The sequence below is a fragment of the Balaenoptera physalus genome (genome assembly GCF_965194825.1).
Source record: "Balaenoptera physalus genome assembly, chromosome: X".
In the NCBI taxonomy this organism is placed as follows: Eukaryota; Metazoa; Chordata; class Mammalia; order Artiodactyla; family Balaenopteridae; genus Balaenoptera; species Balaenoptera physalus.
This window is the reverse complement of record NC_138903.1, coordinates 21,941,355-21,966,818: the sequence shown is the minus strand read 5'-3', so window position 1 is coordinate 21,966,818 and position 25,464 is coordinate 21,941,355. Positions and strand designations below refer to the sequence as shown.

The window sequence follows — 25,464 nt, the reverse complement described above, 5'->3', positions numbered from 1 at the left end:
TTTAAATTAATATTTATTTATTTATTTATTTGTCTGCGTCAGGTCTTAGTTGAGGCACATGGGATCTTTGTTGCAGCATGTGGGATCTTTTGTTGCTGCACGCAGGCTCTTCGTTGCAGCTCGCAGGCTTCTCTCTAGTTGTGACTCACGGGCTCTAGAGCACACAGGCTCAGTAGTTGCGGCTTGCAGGCTTAGTTGCTCCGTGGCATGTAGGATCTTAGTTCCCTGACCAGGGATCGAACCCACGTACCCTGCATTGGAAGGCAGATTCTTAACCACTGGTCCACCAGGGAAGTCCCTCATGCTGAAATTTTTACTAGCTCAAGATCTAGTTCCATAGCCCTTGCTTCTTCCACTATATCCCAGGACTCCCTGGCAGGAGTGCTCCTGTGGGCCCCTCACAGAGGCTGGCACATAGTACGGGTTCCATGAAAATCTGTTGATTGGCAGACAAAGACAGTTCTTTCAGGATGCCACCCATTGGAGTAGACTCTGATTTTCTACAAAGAATTCATGGATTAAAAAGAAAACTCTCTCGTTTCTTCTTTTTCCTTTACCAGTCTTTGCTGCAAAGCCTTCATGATGAGATAAGGGCTTCCTGTTTGTGAGGAAGATGTTTTCTGGGCACTCAGGTGGGAATGGGGAGTGCTAAAAGAGATGTATCTAAAAGAGATATTATGGAGACTTCCCTGGAGGTCCAGTGGCTAAGACTCCGTGTTCCCAATGCAGGGGACCTGGGTTCGATCCCTGGTCAGGGAACTAGATCCCACATGCTGCAACTAAGAGTTCGCATGCCGCAACTAAAGATCCTGCACGTGGCAATGAAGATCCCGCGTGCCGCAACTAAGACCTGGTGCAACCAAGTAAATAAATAAAATAAAATAAATTAAATTAAAGAGACATTATGGCTTAAAGCAGCATTATCCAATAGAACTTTCTGCAATGATGGAATATTCTGTATCTGCAGTGTCCAAATAAGGGGTGGGGGTGGGGAGTGCTATCCAGCCCAAGGATTTGGGAACGAAATCTGCCAGCTCCTTCAGAAGGGACAGCTGCCTTCCCACGGCACCAGTCATGGGTTAGGTCCATCAGTCCCTAAATATTATGTTGAGCACATTTGCCAGGTACAGGTTCTAGGTAACAGGATAGAGAAGAGAATATCGATTTCTTTAGAGAAGAATGGCACTTGCATTCCTAAATCTTTAGCTAAGGTGGTTTCTTATAACTTGCTTTGTTTGATCATACCAAACTTCAATGCCTTTTTTAGCAAAAATAAAACTCAATTCCTCAATTTAGCAGTAAGCTTCAAAGAATATGACTTGTCAATTCCTTATGTTCTTTAAAGGAAATTTATAGTGCGTAGGCCATAAGAGAAGAAAGAAAAATTAATAGAAACAGTATAAGTGTATGTTGACTATTTAGTTTTTATTTGGAGGAAATTAAACAATTAGAACCCTCCAAATTTCTGAAGTTTAGATATCTGAGCATTTTTTTTCCTGCCACTTGTGGGAGCCAATCTCTGGTTCAGGAAAGGCTAGAAAGAGATCTCTTTGTCATGAAGTCTTTGCCAGCTCCTGTATAATATCTGTGGCAGAGTCAGGACCATTTGAAAACTTAACAAATGTGCCAAAAAGAAAACCACCACAACTATCTGAGCATTTTTTAAAGCCACTTAAAGGGAAAGTAGGTATTACATTTTTACTTTTTGTTCCAAAAAGCAATTAGGCCTCTTTCTTCTCATTCCTCTGTAATTCCTGCACATGAATCCTAATATTACAGGAACAGGCATTTATTTGCACAGCCTTCAGCTAACTCAACTGTCTTTGTCTCCTTTGGAAACTGTATGGTAGATTGATCCAAGGTCACATGTCCTCTGAAACCAATTAGCAGGTGTGTCATCACTGCCATAGGCTGCTCTGCTGATTGTTCTTAGGCTGAAAATTGACAGGTGGAGCACATGCTCCATTCCCGATACAACTGAATCCAAGTCTCTAGAAGACACTAATGTCTCTGCCTAAACTGTAGAGCCTCACCCACTGTGGTCCTCTAAAGCAAGCCTTGACCATCAAGCATCTGAGAACTCTCACAGGCTCACAAAAATGGCTCAATTAGCATGCAAAAAGATGGGAATAAGAGGCTGGACTTGCAAGTGTGTGAAACCTGGGGTTCCCTTGGTCTTTCCAGTGCTGGGAACTATGGGGAGAAAAGGAATCTTACTGGTTTCTCTTATTTTTGTCCTTTATTCTAAGGGACTTGGAGCCAACTCTCAAATACCATGGAGTAAAGAATATACAAGAACTGGCATAAAATTAATCTTGCCCCATTCTCACAATGAGCCCTCATAATGTGCAAACATACTCTTTATTTCAATCTCACCCCAGGTATTAGGATATTTGAAAAGTTCTCTTTGTCTTTCCATGAACTACAAATCCTCTCTCTCTCTCCCTCTCTTTCTTCCTCTCTCTCTCTTTCTCTCTCTCTCTCTCTCTCTCTCTCTCTCTCTCACACACACACACACACACACACACACACACACACAGAAGGAGAAAAGGAATTTTAAAAATAGGAAAGTATTGGAAAGAATGGCCCAGGACAAAAAGGAAAAATGCCTGTTTCAAATCTGTTTTCCTCATTCCATTAAGACAGAAATAAAAAGTACAGAAGCATGTAAATGATAACTCTTTTGAAAGCAAAGACCAGTATGATTAGAATTTTTAACAGTACCATCATATTTACAAAAAATTAATCTTTAAGAGTTTGCCCTACATATATATTTTTTACTCTATATATTCTTTGAGAGTGAAGACTATCACATTCATCTTAGATACTTGGCACCTGACATACTGTAGATGCTTAGTAAATGTTTGTTGAATGAGTGAAAGGAATTTAAATCGCTGTTTATTCTATATCCTCTTTGCCCAGGGAGAGTCCTGAGTTTGTCCATCTAAGGTCATCTCTAAGGTCATCTAGGAGAGTGAATGAGTTTCATCCCAGCCTTTGAGACACAGATCAGTGTTGGGTGAACCAACTTCAATTTGACTCCAAAAGCAGAAACTAACACACCATTGTAAAGCAATTATACTCCAATAAAGATGTTAAAAAAATTTGACTCCAGCCTCTAAATTCATATTATCATTAACACCAGCAACAAAGATGTGATCACTGTTTACAAGGCTCTCCACCTCAAATCCTGCCAGACTCCTAGGGTTGCTATAGGTTTGTGATATCTGAAGGCCAGGTGGGACCTGCTTAGAGAGATGGCAGACTCACCCTCTACAACTCTTCCTTAGCTTCCCCAGAGATGGGCAGAGCTGGATCAGCCTCCAAGAGAGATGGGTAAGACTTGAACACAAATCTGTCCCATAAATTCTTTTCCATGTGACTACCACACTTTTTCTTTTTTTTTTTTCGGCTGAGTGTGGCATGCGGGATCTTAGTTCCCCGACCAGAGATCGAATCCGTGCCCCCTGCAGTGGAAGCGCGGAGTCTTAACCACTGGACCACCAGGGAGGCTTCTCATTGCAGTGGCTTCTCTTGTTGAGGAGCACGGGTTCTAGGCGCTTGGGCTTCAGTAGTTGTGGCGCATGGGCTCAGTAGTTGTGGAGCAAGGGCTTAGTTGCTCCGCAGCATGTAGGACCTTCCCGGACCAGGACCCTGTGTCCCCTGCATTGGCAGGCGGATTCTTAACCACTGCGCCACCAGGGAAGTCCAATAAGAGTTTTGAAAAAAAAAAAAAATAAGAGTTTTGTAGGGCTTTCTCCATTATACAAGGTAGCGGAGAGTTATAATCACCAGGGAGTACAGAATTCTTCTTATCCTATACAATGCAGACCAGTAGGTCAATTCACTGAAAAATAAAATGGTTATAAGGGAGACTTGTTTTAAAAAATGATAAATACATACATTAAACATTATATTTAAATTTAAAATAAATATATTATAATTTGTCAATCCTTTAATTGGTCCACTGATTAGAGTTCTGTGTTTTCTTTTTCATTAGGCATACATATATGCAATGTCTCTGATTTCCAAATTTTGTTAATTCTAAATGAAGTGAAAACTCAAGATACTTTCAAAATACTCTGAGTATAGAATCCTAGATTTGGGGGTATTTTGTCCCCTATCTTTTATAGTACTCTTGTTTGCACCTAATTCAACAGCAATTTTAAAAAGTCACATGACTGTATCTTTTCTTTCTAAAACAATTTAGTTTCTTTAAAAAAAAAACTTCTTGTTTCCCATAATTTTATCAATTTACATAACATTTAATTAAATTATACCGTTACAATCACAAGTAAAATGGGCATAAACAGATTTGGGGAAAAGTTCAGCTAACTCTTGGAAAACTTATGACTCAACTGGTGGGAGCAAAAGTATCCAGGCATTCCCAAGAGTAGCTTACCTACTTAGTCTGAAGCGTTCAGAGGGCTCTTAGGACTCTGAGGGGAAATGGAGAGCATTGATTAATTCTGCAGGTTGCTTAACTTGGAGGTTATTTAAGAGAATAATTACTGTTACTTTTTGGGCATAAAATGTTAATATATTAGTAATCAGAGCAGGAAAGAAATCTTTTTGTCTTCCATGCCTCAGGTGTACTGCCTTATTTAATGAGCACCTACCGCGGAGTAGGCACTCTGCAGATTGAAAGAGACATTCTTTTACAGATATAATTCACATTTTAAAGTATATAAGTTGGGCTTCCCTGGTGGCGCAGTGGTTAAGAATCCGCCTGCCAATGCAGGGGACACGGGGCCGATCCCTGGTCTGGGAAGATCCCACATGCTGCGGAGCAGCTAAGCCCGTGCGCCACAATTACTGAGCCTGTGCTCTAGAGCCCGCGAGCCAGAACTACTGAGTCCACATGCCACAACTACTGAAGCCTGTGCACCTAGAGCCTGTGCTCCGCAACAAGAGAAGCCACCACAGTGAGAAGCCTGCGCACCGCAACAAAGAGTAGACCCCACTCACCACAACTAGAGAAAGCCCGCGCGCAGCAACAAAGACCCAACACAGGCAAAATTAAAGTAAATAAATAAATAAAAAATAAAGTATATGTTAAGCTGTACACCTGAAACTAACACAACATTGTAAATCAACTATACTCCAGTAAAATTTAAAAAAATAAAGTATATACATCAATTTTTTTAGTATATTCGCAGGGTTATGTAAGCATCAACACAATTTAATTTTAGAACACTTTCATCATTCCCCAAAAGAAATTCCGTACTCATTAGCAGTCACTTTCTGTTCCCTCCTAATACCCCCAGCACAAGGCAGCCATTCATCTACTTTCTGTCCTATGGATTTACCTATTCTGGAAATTTCATATAAATGAAATCATACAGTATGTGGTTTTTTGTGTGTGTCTGGCTTCTTTCACTTAGCATATGTTTTCTTTTTTTAAAATTTATTTTATTATATTTTATTTTTGGCTGCGTTGGGTCTTTGTTGCTGCACGTGGGCTTTCTCTAGGTGCGGCGAGCAGGAGCTACTCATCGTTGTGGTGCGCAGGCTTCTCATTGTGGTGGCTTCTCTTGTTGCAGAGCATGGGTTCTAGGCGGGTGGGCTTCAGTAATTGTGGCGCATGGGCTTAGTAGTCGTGGCTCACGGGGTCTAGAGGGCAGGCTCAGTTGTTGTGGTGCCCGGGCTTAGCTGCTCCACGGCATGTGGGATCTTCCCAGACCAGGGATCTTCCCAGACCAGGGATCGACCCCGTGTCCCCTGCATTGGCAGGTGGATTCTTAACCACTGCACCACCAGAGAAGTCCCATTAGCATCTGTTTTCAAGGTTCAGTCATGTTGTAGCATGTATCGGTACTCCATTCTGTGTTTGTGGCCAAATAATATTCCAGTGTATGGATATACAACCATTTGTTTCTCTATTCATCAGTCAATGGACATTTGGGTTGTTTTCACTTCTTGGTTATTGTGAATAATGCTGCTGTGACATTCGTGTACAAGTTTTTTTGTGGACATGTTTTCAATTCTCTTGGGTATATACCTAGAAGTGGAATTGCTAGTTCAAATGGTAACTCTACTTTTAACTTTTTGAGGAACTTTCAATCTGTTTTCCAAAGAGGCTGCACCATTTTACATTCCCACCAGCAATGTGTGAGGGTTCCAATTTCTCCATATACTCACCAATACTTGTTATTTTCCATTAAAAAAATTATAGCCATTCTAGTGGGTGTGAAGTGGTATCTCATTGTGGTTTTGATTTGCATTTCCCTATTGGCTAATGATGTTGAGCATTTTTTAATGTGCTCATTAGCCATTTGTATATCTTCTTTGGAGAAATATCTACTCAAAGTCTTTGCCCATTTTGAACTGTGCTATATCTCTCAAAGACCCATCTTTGCCCTAAAACAAGGTTTCTCAACTTTGGCATTATTGACGTTTGGGGATGGATAATTCTTTGTTATGTGTGGTTTTCCTGTGCATTCTAGGATGTATAGCAGCACCTCTGGTCTCTACCCACCAGATGCCAGTAGCACCCTCCAACTTGTGACAATCAAAGCAGACACTGCAAAACCACCTTGGGGCGGGGGGGCACAAAATCTCTCCTAAGCAAGAACCACTACTGTAAAAGATCCTTCTGTGCATCTAAGAAACACATGGAAACATAACTCAGTTTTAGTGGAGTGGTGGAGGCAGAAGTCAGTCTGAGTGGGTTGAGGATGATGTGAGAAAGTGGACGGACCCTTGGGATATGAACTGATCTTCCCAAGTCTGGCTGGTGAATTAATTGACAAAATGAGAGATAGATATCAAGGTTACAAATGAGGATTAGGTCACATGATGAGATAAATAATAATTCAATATAATAACACAAAATGAGTTATAAGACTGCATATGAAAGTATCAAAAGTGTGGTATATCTAGAACTGCTTATAGGATTTCTGAGACAGGGAATTTACTGGGAGCTGGTCTCTGGGGCCTAGTGTCGTCCCTTGACCCTCCTAGGCATGAAGCGCAAATGACTGTTAAGTGGCCTTTCCCTGTTAGACAGCTGTCAGCTTCATTTCTCATGTTAGTCTCATCTCTCGGTGGTGATGTGGACACATCTGTCTCAGACAGAGATGGTTGGATCGTAAGGAACATCACCCACTAAGCTAGCTTTTTCAGTAGGGAGGAATGCAAAGGGCTGTCTACTAGAAGCCACAGAAAGCTGAAAAGCAGACCTTAGCAAGGACAGGAACTAGGGCAGCTTGAGAAGCTGTCAGGAAGGGTCATCTGTGGACATACTTACTCTGCTGCTCTGCCCACAACTCAGCTCCTGACCCATTCAGTCTCCACCTTTTTTTTTTTGGCTGCGCAGCGTGGCATGAGGGATCTTAGACCAGGGATTAACCTGCACCCCCTGCAGTGGAAGTGCGGAGTCTTAACCACTGGACCACCAGGGAAGTCCCCAGTCTCCACCTCTTAGTTCTAATTCCTGAAAGAGGGAATCTGAGGATCTCAGAAACCACTGAGTAGGCCATGGCTTGGCTCTCTTAATTGGGTATCCTAAGCCAGTTCCCTGGGCTGTGGGGTGGGGCAGTTTTCATAGAACACATGGGGTGGGGTGAGGGAGAAATAAAGAAATACGAACCACATCATAGATGCTTAAGCCATTCCACCACGTTTACAGATTTTTCCCCACTTTTTACCTTAAACATTTTTACCCCACTCTTCTCTCCCCACACCCCAACACACAACACATCTCACAGAAATAGCCTTACCATTGTTTGCCACTTGAATACACAGTTACCACCATTTACCTGACTCTTTCCTTCAGTGCCTGTGGTACTATGGTCTTGACCTCAAGTATTCTGACTTTAGAAAGGGGATGGAGGGGAGAGAGGAATTACCCATCATGTTTTCTATTTAATAATGACATGCTAGGCAGGTGTCATCTAAACCTAGCTGGGCAATTTTTTTTTAATTTATTTATTTTTATTTAATTTATTTTATTTTTGGCTGCATTGGGTCTTCGTTGTTGTGCGCGGGCTTTTCCCTGGTTGCGGCGAGCGGGGGCTACTCTTCGTTGTGGTGCGCAGGCTTCTCATTGTGGTGGCTTCTCTTGTTGTGGAGCACAGGCTCTAGGTGCGGGGGCTTCAGTAGTTGTGGCACGTGGGCTCAGTAGTTGCGGCTCACGGGCTTAGTTGCTCCACGGCATGTGGGATCTTCCCAGGCCAGGGATCGAACCTGTGTCCCCTGCATTGGCAGGCGATTCTTAACCACTGCGCCACCAGGGAAGCCCCCTTAGCTGGGCAATTTTAACAAGAGAAATATATCTGTTTGGGGAGCAGTGTCTGAAACCTCTTCATCCCAATCCTCCCCCATTGGCATAACAGTTGGGAATAAAGACTACCAAGCTGTTGGGAGATGGTACATCCTTCGCACTAGTTAATAAAGTGATGCTCTGCCTTCACAGTGTATTAATTAAAAAGGTAATCAGTGCATGCTTCAAGTTTGCTGTTTGAAACTCAACAGCAATAAAATCAGAACACTACTCAGCTTTTTTTTCTCATAAAGAAATGAAAAACAAATTAGGGCCACAGAGATAGAGTAATCACATTTTGAATGATTTCTCCTGAGCATGCCTTTAATAACCTGTATGCGTCGGGTAAGAAGAACAAAGAAAGGCAAAGTTAATTATCTAGGAAAAGCTTCATCTGGAAGTTTTAGTCACATTAGCCCAGGGTTTCTCAGCCTTGGTACTACTGGTATTTGGGGCCAGGTAATTCTTTATTGTGGGGAGCAATCCTGTGCCTATAGTAGGATATTTAGCAGTATCCCTGGTCTCTAACTAGTAGATGCCAGTAGCACCCCTCTACCCAGGTTGTGACAACCAAAAATGTCTCTAGACATTGTTAAATATCCCCTGCGGGGCAAAATCACCCTGGATTGAAAACTACTGAGTTAATTACACACGTTTATTCTCACCCCTCATTCCCTGGATCCCTCCAGGGTTTGCTGTTTTAAACCCTTGGAACCAAACGTACCAGGCCATCTACATTTTCCAGGGAGTAATATGAAAAGAAGTTGACTGGATCAACATTACTTGTGCAGATGACAAGAAGGGCTCCTTGCGTTTCTGTATTGAAAAGTAGCAGACAAAAAGAACAAAGGAAGAAAGTCTAATAAAAGTATTTATTTAAGGCACTCAGCTAAACACATATTTATTCCCTACAAAATCCTCAGGGACGTCAATAGCCTTATTTTATTGGTGAGGAAACTGAGGCCGAAAGATGCTGAGTAATTTGCTGAAGAACACAGTTTGTAATTTAGCAGTGGAGCTAGAAATCTGACGGCAAACTTTGTGCATTTATACACATTGCCTCAGTATAGGCACTTAAAGTGCTAGACAGCTAATAAAGCAGTGACCAATTTTTATCTTTTCAAAAAATACTTTTATTATGGAGAGATTCAAACACATGCAAAATTAGACAAAACAGTTCCTTCCCATTTGTGCTGTTCATGTACACTTCACCTAGCGTCAACAATGATCAACTCATGACCAATATTGTTTCATCTAGAGCTTTTCAACATTGCCATTATGGACATTTTGGGCTTGATAATTATTTGTTACATGTGTCCAGTCCACACACAAGACAAGGCAAGACCCTAGCCAAGGTCTGACTGATTAGACTGGTAAAAGTACATTGAGTTGCTTTTGGTTTCAGACAGTTTTTTTTTTAATTTTTAATTTTTAATTTTTAAATTTTTGGCTGTGTTGGGTCTGTTGCTGCTCACGGGCTTTCCCTGGTTGTGGTGTGCGGGCTTCTCATTGCAGTCGCTTCTCTTGTTGCGGAGCAGGGGTTCTAGGCACGTGGGCTTCAGTAGTTATGGCACATGGGCTCAGTAGTTGTGGCTCACGGGCTCTAGAGCACAGGCTCGGTAGTTGTGGTGCACAGACTTAGTTGCTCCGAGGCATGTGGGATCTTCCCGGGCCAGGGTTCAAACCCATGTCTCCTGCATTAGCAGGCGGATTCTGAACCACTGCGCCACCAGGGAAGCCCCCAGTTTATTACTTACGTAGACGTGAAAGAAATGTAGCCAGTTTCCTGTAGTCCTTGTCCCACATATCGAAAAGGACAACATGGAAACAAAAGAGGCCAGATGACCTCAACTCCCATTGATGAGAAGCCCATTGTAAATGGCAACTAACTGGTTTTCTACTCTTCAGCTCTACAGTGGGGAGGGCAGGGCAGGAAGCTCCATACTTCAATAGAACCAAGAAGGCATTAGAAACTCTCATGAAAGCCTCTCAGAGGATGTAGGGAGGGAGTGGGAGATGGGCTCAGAGCGGCTCCTAACAGGCCTCCCATCTCTCATGTTCCAGGAAGATCACAGGGCAGTCTGCCAACACTCAGATGAGCTGCAGTTCAAGTCTTTGCCGGTGTGAACTACATGGACAGGTTCAAGGTCATCAGGGTGCCAGGGCAGAGCTGTTCCCCCACAGTGGAGGGCTGTTCCTGTGCACTGTAGGATGTTTAGCAGCATCCATGGCCTCCACCCACTAGATGCCTGGAGCACCGCCCGCACGATGCGACAACCAAAAATGTCTCCAGACATCCTAAATGTACCTTGGGGGGCAAAATTGCACCCAGTTCAGAACTACTCATCTAGAGTCCTATCCACTCCTCACACCCACATGATATATTTCATCTGCAAATACTTCAGTGTATATTTCTAAAATAAAGTTTTTAAAAACATGAACACAATATCATTTTCATACCTAAACAAATTAATGATTTTTTATAGCATCCAGAAACTGTTCAAATTTCTAGTTGTTTCATAAACCTTGTAATTTTTTTACAGTGTTTTGAATTAGGATCCCAATAATATAGTCTATATATTTCAATTGATTGCTATGTCTTCTAGATATCATTTCTTTCAATTTTTTTTTCTGCAAAAAGCTTTATTGTTTCCATTTGGTCCAAGGCTTGGGAGAGGGCTCCAGGGTGGTTAAAAAGCTGCCTAGTGGCTGCAGAGAGGGGCTTCAGGCAGGAGCCCTGACGCCAGAGGGGCTCCTCAAAGGCCGCTGGGCTCCGGAGGCTCCTAGTCGTGCTGGAGGGTGAGCCTTTCGACGAGGGACTCGCCCAGCCCCGCCTGGGGACCAGACGGCCTGCGGAGGTTGGTCAGGTGATCGCGCATCTTCTGGATGAGTTTCACCTGCTCATCTAGGAGGCGGCTCTCCGGGAAGACCCAGAGGCGGGGGTCTGCGCGGGCAGAGCCCAGGGCGTGCAGGTCCGCAGGGGCCTGGTTCAGGTTCTTCTCCACGATAATGGCGGCTTCCACAGCGTCCTGGGTTTCACCCCGCTCATCCTGAGACGCTTCTGCACGTCCTGGAAGAGGGCGCGGCTGCCGCGCTGTTTCTGCATTTTCAAGAGGCGCTGGGCGCCCTCACGCTTCCCCTCGGGCACTTCGCGGAGAAAGCGGCCCAGGCCCTCCAGAGCCGCGTCGTGGCGGTGGAAACAGGAGCCCAGAGAGAGGTAGGTGCGCGAGGCCCGCAGGTGCATGTTGACCAGGCGGTTGACGGCGGCCTCCACCTCGGCGGAATCATTCTGACGAATCTGGGAGCTCGTGGTGGATCGGTAATATGGCGTTAAGCTCAAAATATGGTGCTGGAGGTCCCGGTGGCCGAGGACAGCTGAGCGGCTGGTTCCGAAGGTTGCGAGTGGAACACAGGTTGGAGGGGGTCGGAGGCGGGAACGAGGGGCGCCCCTGGGTCTGTTCCGTCCACACACCGCCGTAGCAGGAGACGGAGCCGCGGGACTGCCCAGCGCACTGCCTCTTTCAGTTTTTTGATTGTACAAACTGGCTTTGTCCTATAGAGCGTCCCACAATCTGGATTTTGTTGATTGCATCCCTGTGCCGTTAGCATACTCCTTTATCCCTTCTGTATTTCCCGTAAATTGGTCTTGGATCAAGAGGTGTGGTCACAGCCAGGTTCTATTTACTTGGCAAACTACTTCATAGGTGGTGCGTGTACCTCTATCAGGAGCATATAACATTTGGGATTGTCTTTTTGTCATGTTAGCAGTTCTTGATGCTTAATGTCTAGATCCAGTCATTCACTTGGCATTATAATAATATGGCTAGTCTCAGTCATTGCTTTTTTCATTACCTTCTTCATTACTCATTCTACAATGATACACTTCTCCTTCCTTACTATTTGGTCACCCAGAGGTACAGTTTGTAGAGGAAAGGTAAGATACATGCTTAATTCTTTCCCTCCAGTTCCCAGTTTTCAAAATAATGCATTTGTTCCCTTGAATTTTCCAATGCAGACAACTGAGGTTTTGGGTTTGGGATTTTTTTTTTTTTTGGTAGTATTAGGAACTCATGGATTTAAACGTATTTGGTGGATTTCAATCCATTGCAGTTCTTACCCTTTGGATGCTTCCCTTTTCATCTTTGGTTGGCAGGAGTCTCTCCAAGTTGGTTCCTGAGTCCTTTCGATAATTTCTATCCTTTTAAAAAAGGATAATAGAACTTACATGTTCACATGAGTATTTTTTTAATGATTTTAAAAAATTAATTAACTTATTTTTGGCTGTGTTGGGTCTTCATTGTGGTGCACGGGCTTCTCACTGTGGTGCCTTATCTTGTTTCGGTGCACGGGCTCTAGGCATGTGGGCTTCAGTAGTTGTGGCACACGGGCTCAGTAGCTGTGGCTCATGGGCTCTAGAGCACAGGCTCAGTAGTTGTGGCACACAGGCTTAGTTGCTCTGCGGCATGTGGGATCTTCCCAGACCAGGGCTCGAGCCCGTATCCCCTGCATTGGCAGGCGGATTCTTAACCACTGTGCCACCAGGAAAGTCCCTCGCATGAGTATTTTTATCTTCACAGTTTCACCCTACAACAGTGTTACTTAAAGTGTGGGCCTCAGGCAATACCTGTGAGCTGATGGAATGTCAAATTAACCGGCCCTACCCAGGCCGACTGAATTAGAGTCTCTGGGAATGGGGTCCAGCAAACTGTGGTTTAACAAGTTCTCCAGGTGATTCTTATGCACATTAAAGTTTGAGGACATATGCTCTACAAGAATTGACTTCAGGGTAGGACAGGAATAAAGACACAGACATAGAGAATGGACTTGAGGACACGGGGAGGGGGAAGGGTAAGCTGGGATGAAGTGAGAGAGTGGCATGGACATATATTCACTACCAAATGTAAAATAGCTAGTGGGAAGCAGCCGCATAGCACAGGGAGACCAGCTCTGTGCTTTGTGACCACCTAGAGGGGTGGGATAGGGAGGGTGGGAGGGAGATGCAAGAGGGAGGAGATATGGGGATATATGTATACGTATAGCTGATTCACTTTGTTATACAGCAGAAACTAACACACCATTGTAAAGCAATTATACTCCAATAAAGATGTTAAAAAAAATTGACTTCAGAGCCTAGCTTTGGGTCACCTTCCTCACTTAAGATCCCTAGCCCTTCAGGAATTTTTTGCCAGAGTAGACCACCCCTCTGTTCTTACGGGATATCATCAGAGGGCACAGTCATCATTGAGGGTTATTGATTGATAGTTTGATAGGTGAATGATGAATCTGGTTAATACCTCTTTGGATCCAAAAATTCCAATGTAATTGCTTTTCATAAGTGGCCTTATAAAGCTGCCGCGATGAAAATTTCAAAAGAATTACTCCAAAAATGTTTTGAGCAATGGTGGTATTATATGTGCTAGGGACTGCCATGGTTTAATGCTAATGGTTTTGCTCCTGTTAAGTTCTTATGGTTGAATGGTGTGGTGAGGTTATCCAGACTATTTTGCAGAAATAAAGGATTATTTTTCTTTTAAAGTGCTTATTCCATGCCTGCTTAGTTGCTTACTCAAGAGAATTTCTTCTTGTAGCAAAGATGGCCTTCTGTGGAAGCACACTGACTGTATATAGTTATTCTCAAGCACCATTAGTGAGTCATTCAACATAGCCTCTCATCTGGCACATAAGTAGACTAGGTTTAAAATGATTGCTTTTAGACATAATGGTTTTCACATAGCCAGCTTCGTGGGACACATACACTAATAGGGCTTATTTCTTTCAATGTAAACAAAATAGAGATTCTTGGAAAAAAGAGAGCCTAATAGCTTTGGGGTCAAGGCCCATGTCTTAGTAAAGTCTCTCACCATATCTGCTTCACCATAGTGGTTTTCAACTCTTTTTTTTGGTTTTGTAATTGTGAAAGTTCTGATACTGTTCCCAAGGCCAATTAGGCCAGAATATCTAGAGAGTGGGAATGTAGGCTCAGGGGGTTTGAAAGGCCCACCACCGCCAGGTGATTCTAATGTACAATCAAGGCTGAGAACCTTGTGGAGTGAAGCAGAGACAATGAGAAACTTTATTAAGACATGAACTTATACCCCTAAAGTGTTAGGTTCTCTTTTTTCAAGAATAAGATATCTGATATACTTGGGGGCCTTTGGAAAGATCAATTCTCACCAGCACTACCTGATATTATTCAGAGATTTACATTTCACTCACAGAGAAGATAACCTCCTGAGTCTACTTCTGCTTGTATGATGGAGGAAGAGCCCATCTGATGCTACTTTTTGGAAGATTTATTAGAGGATGTGAAGACAACTTGAATGAGTGTTTCAAGATGACATCCTCCATTGGCACCTACTGAATGAGTCAAATATGAGATTTATAGGGGCTTAATAAAAGGTTTTACCTAGCTAGGTTGTATTATTTAATGTCAAACTAAATGAAAAACTTTCAACAAGAAGGCTATCCAAAGAGAGCAAGCCAAGCCGAGTATGGGAAATGAGCTGCAGAGGCAACATATGATGAGCAGGGGCTTTGAAGTCCAACAGACCTGGGTTTGAAACTCAGCTCTGCCATTGACCGGCTCCATGACTTTGGGCAAATTACTTAACCTCTCTAATCACGGATTCTTTTCTGCAAACCTGGCATAGTGCCTGTGCTTGACACAGAGTAGGGTTTCACAAATTACTAAGTATTAAAATTACAGGGAATGTATTGTTCGAATATCTGGAGATGAGATACCAGGTCCAGCTCATGCTAAGGAAGGTGTGGTATTCAGAATAATGCCCCCCCCACATATGTCCACATCCTAATTCCCAGAACCTGGGAAATACGTTACTTTACATGGCAAAAGGGATTTTACAGATGTAATTAGGTTCAAGATCTTGCAATGGGAGTGAGTATCCTGGATTACTCAGGTGGGCCCAGTGTCATCACAAGGGTCTTTTCAAGAGAAAGAGGCAGGCAGGAGAGTTAGAGAAGATATGACTCCTGAAGCAGAGGCTGGAGTGGTGCAATTGCTGTTTTTGAGATGGAAGGAAGAGGGTTGTGAGCCAAGTAATGCAGGCAGCTCTAGAAGCTGGAAAAAGCCTCCTCTAGAGGCTCCAGAAGAAATGCAGTCTTGCTGATACATTGGCTTTAGTCCACTGAGATCCCTTTCAGACTTCTGACCTCCAGAACTTTAAGATAATAAATTTGTGTTATTTTAAGCCACTACGTTTGAGGTAAATTGTTACAGCAGCAATAGGAAACTAATACAGAAGATTAAACCAAATCTCTCTTTGGCATTCAAAGATACCAAGTACAGATTTTGCAAGATGAAGATTTCACTTTGGAGTCCAGGCCATTCAAATCAATTAGTATAAAGTCCAAGGATTGTAATAATAGTTCACTTGTAAATGAATGTATCTATCCTGGCATCGGACGGTCTTGATTCTTCACTTGCCAGTCAAGCACATTTGTAGCACGTTCAGAAGGCCCCTGGCACAATCCTCAGGACCGTGCAGTATTTGCTGCAGTACTGAGAAACTGCCTGGTGGGAAAGCAAGAAGGAAGAAAACTGGTAATGGCAGATCAATAACCAAGAAAGACAGCTCTTGGGGATTATCAGGAGAAGTGGCGATTTGGTCAACTATTCTGGAGGACGATTTGACAATAGCATCAAAAAAAATGTATATAAAGCCTTAAAAATGCAAGTCCTCTGACTCAGCAGTTCTACTTGTAGGAAAATTTATCCTAGGGGAAAAAGCTGAATTAGTATGCATATCATTTACCTGCTTAAAAAATCCTTTCATGGAACACTTGGGGGAGACTCAAGGGAGACAGCAGTACATCCACTTACATTGGATAATTAAAAGTGGCAGGTGTTTGTACTGGCCATATCTTGGTCTACATGTAAATCTGGTTAGATTAACCTCGAAGGTCCCCAAGCCACCTTTGCTACATTTGATCTCTTTTATGAAAATCACTGAAACGGTGATTGTGACTAACAGTTCCAATGTTAAATTGGTGTCTGCCCTTGAACACTTATTATAAACTATCATCCAATTTTGTGACTTAAATAAATTAAAATTTTTATACGTCTGTGTAATTGAGCACTTAGGTGTTGAAAATTACCTATATTCTTACCCACTGACATTCAGATAATATATTTGTCATGCAAACGCTGTGATACCAAATTATGCTCAAATCCAAGTGAGGAATCTTTATTCATTTTTTTTTCTGTTGTATTATCTGTTTTGGCCGTATGTCTGGACCCAAATCCCATCAAGGAGGGACCAAAATTTACACAACATTCTTGAGTATGATGGCGGCTGCATTTGAAGTTTTGATTAAACTGCTCTACATGTGTGATTATTACTTGTAAACAGATGATTAGATATTAATTAGACAATAAGTGATTGTAAAGCACTTAGAAAATAAAAGTGTTTATAAATACCAAGTAATAGCAACAGTAATTCTTTACTGACTACACAGCTGCTAATGTCAATAAGAATGATTTATTCTAGCTAAATATGCAAAAAAGCTGCTATCATATCTGTTTTGCTACAGCAAAACAAAATATATCATATTTACAAGTGATTTTACATCAGCATTTAGATAAATACATCTCATTTTGATAAAAACAACTTATCTCTTTTAGGACCTTCTCAAACACAGGTACAACCATTGTGGTGTGGTGTCTTTGAGTGCTAAGAACTGAAGCTCCTTCCTGCTCATCTCTCTGACTTATGTCAAATATTTATTTCTTTAAAATATAAGATGTAAGGTGACATTTTGTGAATGGCATTTTCATTCATGCGGTAGTTTTGTCATGTTGTGTCTGTGCAGTAGCTCCCCAGCACCTTAAAACTGTGTGTAACAGACTCGGTAAATGTTGGTCAGATGGATGAGGAAAAGTCAGTTCTTTTTTGGTTATTCTAGAAGCTGGTAAAAGAAGAAAATCCATGTCAAGAATAAAATAGAGCACTTTCTATCTTCTTGATTTTGTTTTTCAAAAAAAAGTTTTGAAACTGACTGCTTTTTATGTCCAATCATTATTTTTCCCCTAATGGCCTTTATGGGTCATGGACCTGTATCAGCCTCACTCTTGACTCACTGGTGAATTTGGCAATGCATGTGTTTGACTTTCTGTCGTAAGTAAACTCAAGCACCTACAATGAGTCCAGGTCCGTGGTTTCAGAGATATGAAATGAACTGAACAAATGCAAGTGAAGAGTGCTTCATGTTACATGAGTTCAATAGAAAAGGGGTGGAGTGGTTATTTTGGATGATGAGATACTCATGAGTTAGCTCAGCAACCTTGTTAACAAAGCAAATCTAAGTGAGGCAGTGTAGTTTGGTGGAAAACAGAGTTGAACTTTGATTCAGGAGACCTGGATTCAAATGACACTTCTGCCACTTACTCTGTGACCTTGCTCAAGTTACTTAACCTCTCTGAATCTGTTTGCTCATTTGAAAATTTTCAGTATTAAAACTTGTCAATTCCAGAACACTATTATGATATAATTCAATGTGTAAAAGAACTAAGTGAGGGGTGAAATGCTTTACCCTGAAAAAAATTTTTATTACAATAATTTCCCTGGAGTGGGTGAAAAGGAATTATTCATGGGTTTCATTACTTAGATGGTGAACTTTTTTTCTGGACTGTGTCAGGTTTTAGACCCAAACCGTAAGCCACGTGTAGAAAACTGGGGAACTGGCTCAAAATAGAGCCAGAAAAGTAACAATTCCACAGAAGGTCAGTGGTTTCCGGGAAACCTTTGTCTTGTTCTTTTCACGTCCTTTCCTTCTTTGTAATAAATTCCTTATCTGGTAAACCTGAGGCGCTGAGGAAAATGAATAAAAAGAAAAAAGGAAACGTGGAAGAAATAGCGGACTCAGGAGTGCTGGTAAGGGGAAAGGATTTGGAATGAAGGAGGTTTTACATACGTCCTTCTTGATAAATATTAAGAGCAGTATAAAGTATGTAGGGACATACAAACTGGAAGTAAAAAATTTAAAATTTTCAGTACGGTTGACAACATTTTTATACAGTGGATATAAAATTTGTAGCAGCATGACTAGATTAAAGACTGGAAAATAAAAAGGGAAAGGTATTTTTAAAGAAGAGAAAGCTTAAATGTAATGCCTGCTTTTAAAACAATAAACAGATATACGATGTTATGACATTTTTATCCACGTGTGATGAGGACATGAAAGGTATTTGCCATAAGAAATAGATCATATTAGAACTTTATGATGGGGCACTGAAATAGTATTAGTTGGAGATCCTCCAGATGCAGATGCAGACCCTGAGACAAGAATTCAAGTTCAAGTTAATTTGGGAGGTGAGTCCAGGAAACACCCACAGGAGTGTGGGCAAGCGAGACAAAGAAAAGAAGGCAGCCAATACAATTCGGGGCGCTCTGTCAAGCCAGCTACCACCATGGGAAGTTGAACTTAGTCCCACTGGGGAACTCTGGGAGTCAGTGTAGCACAGCGTAGATTCAATTATCCCACTTGAGGACTGAGAGCAGTGCGGTATTTGTACATTCACTCCTCTCAGTCATTGGTTGAGAGCTCTTGGGGGTGTGGGCTGTTCCTTTTCTGGCCCTTCAGCCCTGTCTCAACGGTATTGTTGGGGAGAGGGGGCAGGGCTTTCGGTGGCCTGAGAAAGCCCTCAGGCAGAGATGCAGGTGCTGGCCGTTGGCAGCCAGCGGGCACGTGTTGACGACAATGGTAAGGCCTGAGGGGATCAGGGAAAGCTCAGTTTCTGCTCTGAAGAGATTATTTTAGTTCTTCCCTGCAGATATTTGGGAAGAGTATTTCCAATAATTTGATATTGAAGTGAAGACCACTTGGGGGAAGAATGATATCATTTGTAGGTCTCTTCCAAGCTGAAGCAAAGGTCCCTATGACTCGGTTTCCTCATCTGATCAGCTGTTGAGGGGGTTCCAGGTAGCACACGGTAAGTACCTAGCATAGAGCTCAGAGTGGAAGAGGTACTTGATAAACGGTAGAAAGAAAGATGGTGGTGCTTGTGAGGGGCAGCGCTGATGTAACAAGTTCTCATGAAGCCGTGCCCTACTTGTAGAGGTTACAAGACTCAAGAGCCCTGTCCCCAGAAGTTCCCTGGGGATTTTCTGAGCAGCCTGCCTCCAACACGTTCCCTCTGCTTCTGCTAACGGGAGATAGGACTCCCCCAGTTTCAGCTTTCTTGTTTCCTCCACTGAGCCCCTGCACCCTTCTATTCTCTCACATGCTAACCTCTGCCTGCCTCATCCCCACCCCGTATCCACCCCTTGATTCCTTTGGGGAGAAAGGGTAATGTTCATTTTCCCCCCAACTATCGGGGTAATAGATGCTCATTTTAAAATACTTGTTATAGACCTGAAAATATAAAAAAGAAATCAAAATCCCCCATAATCCCACCGTTTAAAGATGTTACTTAACATCCTGATGTATTTCCCTCCAGTGCTCTTTCCTAGGCATGTACATATCCCATAATCAGCATTATTTTTCAGAATCGTATTCTGTGGCCTGCTTTTCTCACCTGACACAATATTAACATGTTCCCCTAGCATTACATTTTCTTCAAAAACATGACTCCTAATGCATGTATAATACTATATGGATGTATTTAATTTTTATTTTAACCATTTCTCCTATTGCTATAAATTGTATCTTTTTTTTTTTTTGCTTCTTGTAAATAAGTCTGCATTAGCATCTTTGTATGTAATTATTTGTGAGCTTCTGGTTGTTTCTTTGGGGATAAATTCCCAAGGGAAAGCCCTGGGTCAAAGGGTATGAACTCTCTAAAGGCTGTAGCATGTACTGACAAATGTCCTCCATGGAGGTTTTTTTTTAAGACAATGTTAACGTTGTGTATAGATTTGTGTAACCATCACCATAATCAGGATACAGAACAATTCCATCACCCCAGTAACCCCTCTTCTCCTATCTCTTTATAGTCACCCCCCCATATAACCCCTAGAGGGTTATGGAATACTTAATTCCATATTGTGTAATTAACTGGTCATTCTTAATCATCTTAATGGCATTACAAAGCCCCCAAGTTTAAATAACCCATTCAGGTATTGTTAAGAAGTTCCTGAATCAGGTTGCAATAGCAGCCAAGACTCTGATCCCCAGAGTGGGTGAATCTGGTAAGGACCCCTCTCAGAGTGGTGCCTGAAAGAGTTTATTTCTCCCCATTAGGACTGTGAGAGTCAACCACTGGGCTGTGGGGAGAGGGGGATGAGAAGCCAAGACAAGGCTGGGGTAGGATTAGTGGGAATAGAGTTACTTATAGAGCTGACCCTCAAGGCAGTTAGAGGTCTAAATTTTGAGGTTCAAGGACTTGGGCTGATTATGTGTCAGGTACGACTTGGACTTAGCACGTAATGGCAGTGATGATTAAAGGTCTGGTTTAGGTGACACGATGAAGATGCTCAGGCAGAGGCAGCATCTTGTTTCGATGAGACGGGGGGCGGGGGAAGAAGGGGGCATCTGCCCACTTTGACACAGAAAAGGCTGGAGGTGGGGGATAAGGGCACAGTCTAGGCTCTTGGGCAAGAGGGGTTTGCAAGGACCCCACTAGCCATCAGGACGCTCCTAAATAGGAACAGGTGAGCGTCCCATTCTAGAGAGGGAATTAGAGGACCACTTAGGAACCAAGCTGGTAGCTCGGTGGCCCAGAACACAGTGGGGGTTAGGGGGTGAGGTGCTTTCCAACGGATCATGTACGGCCAAAAATAAATAAATAAGTAAATTTATTTAAAAAAAAAAGAAATGCAAATTCCAGCCCTATCCCAGACCTACTGAGCCAGGTCTTGAGGGATGAATAATTTACATTTCCAACAAGTTCTCGGGTGACGCTGATGTTGGTGTGGCTGGTCCTGGAGCATACTTGGATGAAAACCACTGCTATAGATTAAAATGAAAGATATAGAAGCCCAGGGACTTGTCTTAAGAGGATTTCTACCTAGATGTTTTTTTCTGTCACTACACCTGCTGCATCCCCCCCACCCCGCCAAGCCTGCATCCCTCCAATCCCAGCTCCACTGCTTATGAGTTTGAGGCCCTGAGCAATTACTGTAAATTTCAATTTTCTCACCTGTAAATGGGGATAATGATAAGATTGACCTCTTTGGGTTGTTATGAAGATTAAACAATATCTAGGTAAAGTACCTAGCACTGTGCCTGTGCTTAATAAATGCTAGCAATTACCATGATTTTTTTTTTTTTTGGCCAAGCTGCGCAGCTTGTGGGATTTTAGTTCCCCAACCAGGGATGGAACCCGGACCCTCGGCAGTGAGAGCGTGGAGTCCTAACCACTGGACCGCCAGGGAATTCCCAAGCTGTGATTTTTATTAATGTTATTTAAAGTGTGATATTTCACTGGAACGAATACCTTTGTGAGTTCTTTTCTTTGGGTGTGTGTCTCCAGAACGCCCTCTTATAAATGGTGGTTATTCTCAGACGATTTAGACATTAAGGCACATCATCTTTAATTCCCCATCTGTGGTGTTTCTGTGATTGCCATGAGCATGTGGCTGAGAGCAGGGTGCTTAGGAAATGGGAGCACAGGAATAATAGACCAGCGTAAGGAACAGTGTATGGAAGCGCAGACAACAGCAAGACCTCATTGAGGAAACTCAGAATAGCTGGGGAGGAGGAGGAGGAGTGGCCGAGGGAGGAGGTAATTGGGAGGGCAGTCAGAGGTGTGGGAGGCAGGTTTTCGAAGACAATCTACCTGCTTCGAAGTCCCTCTCAGGGCAGCCCCAGGGGTAAGCGCCAGGGCTACACCAGGCCTCAGAGGATCTGCCGCTGCTCTTGTTGCAGTCAAGGGGGTGAACACTCAGGTGCCCTCAATGAATGCAGTGAGAGGCCCTCCAAGGCCAGGTGGCAATTGTGGGCACAGGGAGTTTGGGCTCAAAAGTGGCTTTGTCTTCAGGGTGACTCCTATTTGGCAAAATTCTGACTACAGCACAGCAAACATGTCAGGGACTAGGTCTTTTTTAGTGGAGGTCTGCTATGTTCTGTCTCGAGGCGTCTTGGGCACGTCAGGACGCGGTTTTTTCTTATCTGGGTAGTGCAGCCGGGGTCCCTAGCCCAGAATGGACCTTTGCAACTGAATTAAACAGGAGAAACAAAAGCAGCAAGTTCGGGCCCCCAGGGCACGGCCCGCCAGCCAATGGGGCCCGGCCGCTCCCCGGCGGAGTGGTACTATTCTGACAGTAGCCAACCAGCGCGCTCCATGCAAATGAGGTACTGTATCCCGCACCCGCAGCTCCTGTGCCGTCTGGTTGTTACAGTGATAAACTGAGGCCTTGCCTCTTGGGTTTTTGGAGAAGGAAAGTGGTGGGGGTGGAGGATAACCTCTTTACTTCCCCCTGGGAAGACAGAAGGGACGAAGAAGGGGGATGGGTGGGGGAGAGAAAAATACGTGACAAAGAAAACATTCTCTGCCTAGGAGGAGACTCTCAGAGGGTGTAGAACTGGAGGCAGCATTCACTGGCCATGCCAGTACTTACCACTGATGCTGAGTCAGAAACAGGTATCCCAAAATCCCTTTCCAATGAGCCTCCCTCAGAAACCATGGAGGAAATCGAGCACACATGCCCACAGCCTCGACTGGTAAGTAAAGACAAAGGATGCAAATGTATGCGTGGCTATGGCACAAAAGAGTTTCAGCGAGGAACTCTTATGCGCCCGCAGCCAGCGAGGAAAGCGATGCTTAGAGGATTTTCATGTAAATGAGAATAGAGCTACCGCCTAATCCTTCTCAGCTGTTTATACTTAGCTTCTATACCGAGCGCTGCTCTTAGCTTACAAAGCATTATTGTATTGGCTGGGTAGGAAACGAGCTGCTTGGGCTATGCTGTGTTTTTGTGCCTTGGGAGGAGGGGATGGGCTTTTTTCTTTTAGGTGTATTCTCATCTAAAGATACAGATCCTATGGTACAATTTTAAAATGGCATTCTCTTCACAAAGCTTGAGACGAGTCCGTTGTTAAGTTCTAAATTTTAGGTAAGGAATGATTCTGTCCTCAACTAATTTTGGTGCCTAATGTCAGTTTTGCAAAAATGAAAACGACATGGAAGCCAAACTTCCCCATTCGTTTGAAAATTTCAAAATAAATAAGTAAAAGGGTCCCTCAGTGATGTGTTTAGAAATAATGTGCATCTTAAATGAATTGTAAACATTTCCGGAGCGTGCTGTGAGGGTTTCTCTTCAGGTAGTGGGAACCTGGAGCAGCTACATTTACTTGGAAAGGGGCTGCATGCCTTTCATAATGAAAGTGTGGAAACGGGGCACTCAGAGCTTCCTTGCATCTCAGTTACTGGTATCCCAAATTTCATCAGCTTCTCCACCACTGGTCATGATTCCTTAAGTAAATGTGGAAGGTGGTTCTCAAACACCTCAACGTGTATCCTCAAGGAATCAAAAACACCAAATGGGTGGTGGATTTTCTGTGGCCTGAAGTCTTCGGGAACTTGGGGAGACCTCTCTTTGGACCCTCAAATCCAAGCAACATACTAGTTAGAGCTTCTCTCTCTGTAGCGATTTCCCTCGAGTTAAAAGGTGCAATATTTTGATTGGCTGTGGAGTTTGACCCTGGGAAGAGGTTTTTTTAAAAAAGGATTTTGTGATGTAGCATTTTTTGTGAACTCCCAAAATGAGGGCTCACAGATTTCAAGGCCAGTACATCATGTAACTGTTATTTCTTCATAAGGGTTAATGAGGGTTCAAAGGGAGACTTAGGACAATTTTGTAAAACATGAAAACCAAGAAAGTTACATTAGAGCACATAGGGCTTTTGTTCACTGTGTTTCTATTTTTAAAGATATATTTTCTTAGGGAAGTTTGATATTAACTGCTCCCCAGCGCTTAAGCCACTTGCTGAACAACATACACAATGTAGTACCTGTTTCTGATGCGATACAAACCATCCCCATAAGTTTGTTACCAAGGGATTCCTTTGAGCCACTAAACAACTCTTGGTTAAGCACTGCAAAACAGCAACAACAACAACAAACTGACCATTAAAAGCTTGTTATGAGATCACCCAGAATATATATATATATATATATATTTTTTTTTAAAAATAAATTTATTTATTTATTTTTGGCTGCATTGGGTCTTCGTTTCTGCACACAGGCTTTCTCTAGTTGCGGCAAGCGGGTGCTTCTCTTGTTGAAGAACAGGGGCTCTAGGCATGCAGGATTCATTAGTTGTGGCACGCAGGCTCAGTAGTTGTGGCTCGCCGGCTCTAGAGTGCAGGCTCAGTAGTTGTGGCGCACAGACTTAGTTGCTCCGCAGCATGTGGAATCTTCCCAGACCAGGATTTGAACCCGTGTCCCCTGCATTGGCAGGCAGATTCTTAACCACTGCGCCACCAGGGAAGTCCATCACCCAGAATATATTTTTTAAAGTTAAACTCAATGTTCAGATTTGCATCACACACCTTCCTGACAGGTCAAGGGCAGGGGAGAGGGGGGCATCCGGTTCCTGTCTGTGTATCATTTCAGTCTCTCGTGCCGACTTCTTTTCCTTCCCTTTTTGCCTTTTAGCTATTCTGCTCCTTGGTTGCTTCTGCCTGAGAGGGTGGGCAGAGGAAATCAAGGGAAGGAAGAAAGTTCAAGTACTTTCTACTTTCACTTGTGACAGCTCACCCTGGAGGTTAACTCCCAAGAACCATACAAAGCTGGCAGTGTTACACCTCCACCTCCCTGCCAGTTTAGAAATGAGGAAACTGAGGTTCAGAGAGGGTAAGCGACTTCTCCAAAGCCACATTGCTTTGAAGGGCTGTAGAGCTGGGATTTGAACACAGAGCTCTATACCTGCAAAGTGGAAGACCTTTCTCCTGCAACACACCTTTAAGTGAGATACATTCTTTTTCCATCTTTTTGGCAGTTCTGGCTTAAAATGTGTGTGTGTGTGTGTGTGGGAGTGTGTGAAGGATGTACAGAATTTGAACTGTTAAAGTGATTGCTTTGATCTACCTTTGATAAAAATTTCCCATGTTGTTCATCATTACTGTCGTCTATTGAAAATTGGCTCTGTTTAAATAGGGGCTGCAACCAATTTATAAACCACTACTAAGTTTTTTGAAGCACCTTTTCTCTTATCAGCAAAATTGGGTCATTGTGGGGTTATATTCTAAATTTAGATTTACACTTAATAATGAAGGCACATATTAACTACCTAGTAACATAG

At 43.0% G+C, this 25,464-nt stretch overlaps 1 protein-coding gene, 1 long non-coding RNA gene and 1 pseudogene across 9 annotated transcripts in view; 2 read left to right on the top strand and 1 right to left on the bottom strand.

Moving 5' to 3' along the window:
• Positions 1-25,464, top strand: part of LOC309653016 — a 633,104-nt gene that overhangs the window by 176,601 nt on the left and 431,039 nt on the right. The gene's annotated exons all lie outside the window — the stretch shown is intronic.
• Positions 1-25,464, top strand: part of PCYT1B (phosphate cytidylyltransferase 1B, choline) — a 178,489-nt gene that overhangs the window by 15,446 nt on the left and 137,579 nt on the right. For 6 of the 7 annotated variants that reach the window (XM_082447239.1, XM_082447233.1, XM_082447237.1 and 3 more), the window contains exon 1: positions 18,359-22,882. The exons of the other annotated variant lie outside the window; for it this stretch is intronic. In XM_082447239.1, the coding sequence (XP_082303365.1) occupies positions 22,864-22,882 (19 nt within the window). In that variant the 5' untranslated portion in view covers positions 18,359-22,863. Of the gene's footprint in view, positions 1-18,358; positions 22,883-25,464 lie in introns of those variants that run through there. 7 annotated transcript variants of the gene reach the window in all.
• Positions 5,407-14,852, bottom strand: LOC309652713 (ferritin light chain pseudogene; annotated as a pseudogene). The gene is made up of 3 exons: positions 14,814-14,852; positions 12,381-12,461; positions 5,407-11,816 (listed from the first exon to the last, which is right to left on the bottom strand). The product of its transcript is annotated as a ferritin light chain pseudogene (transcript).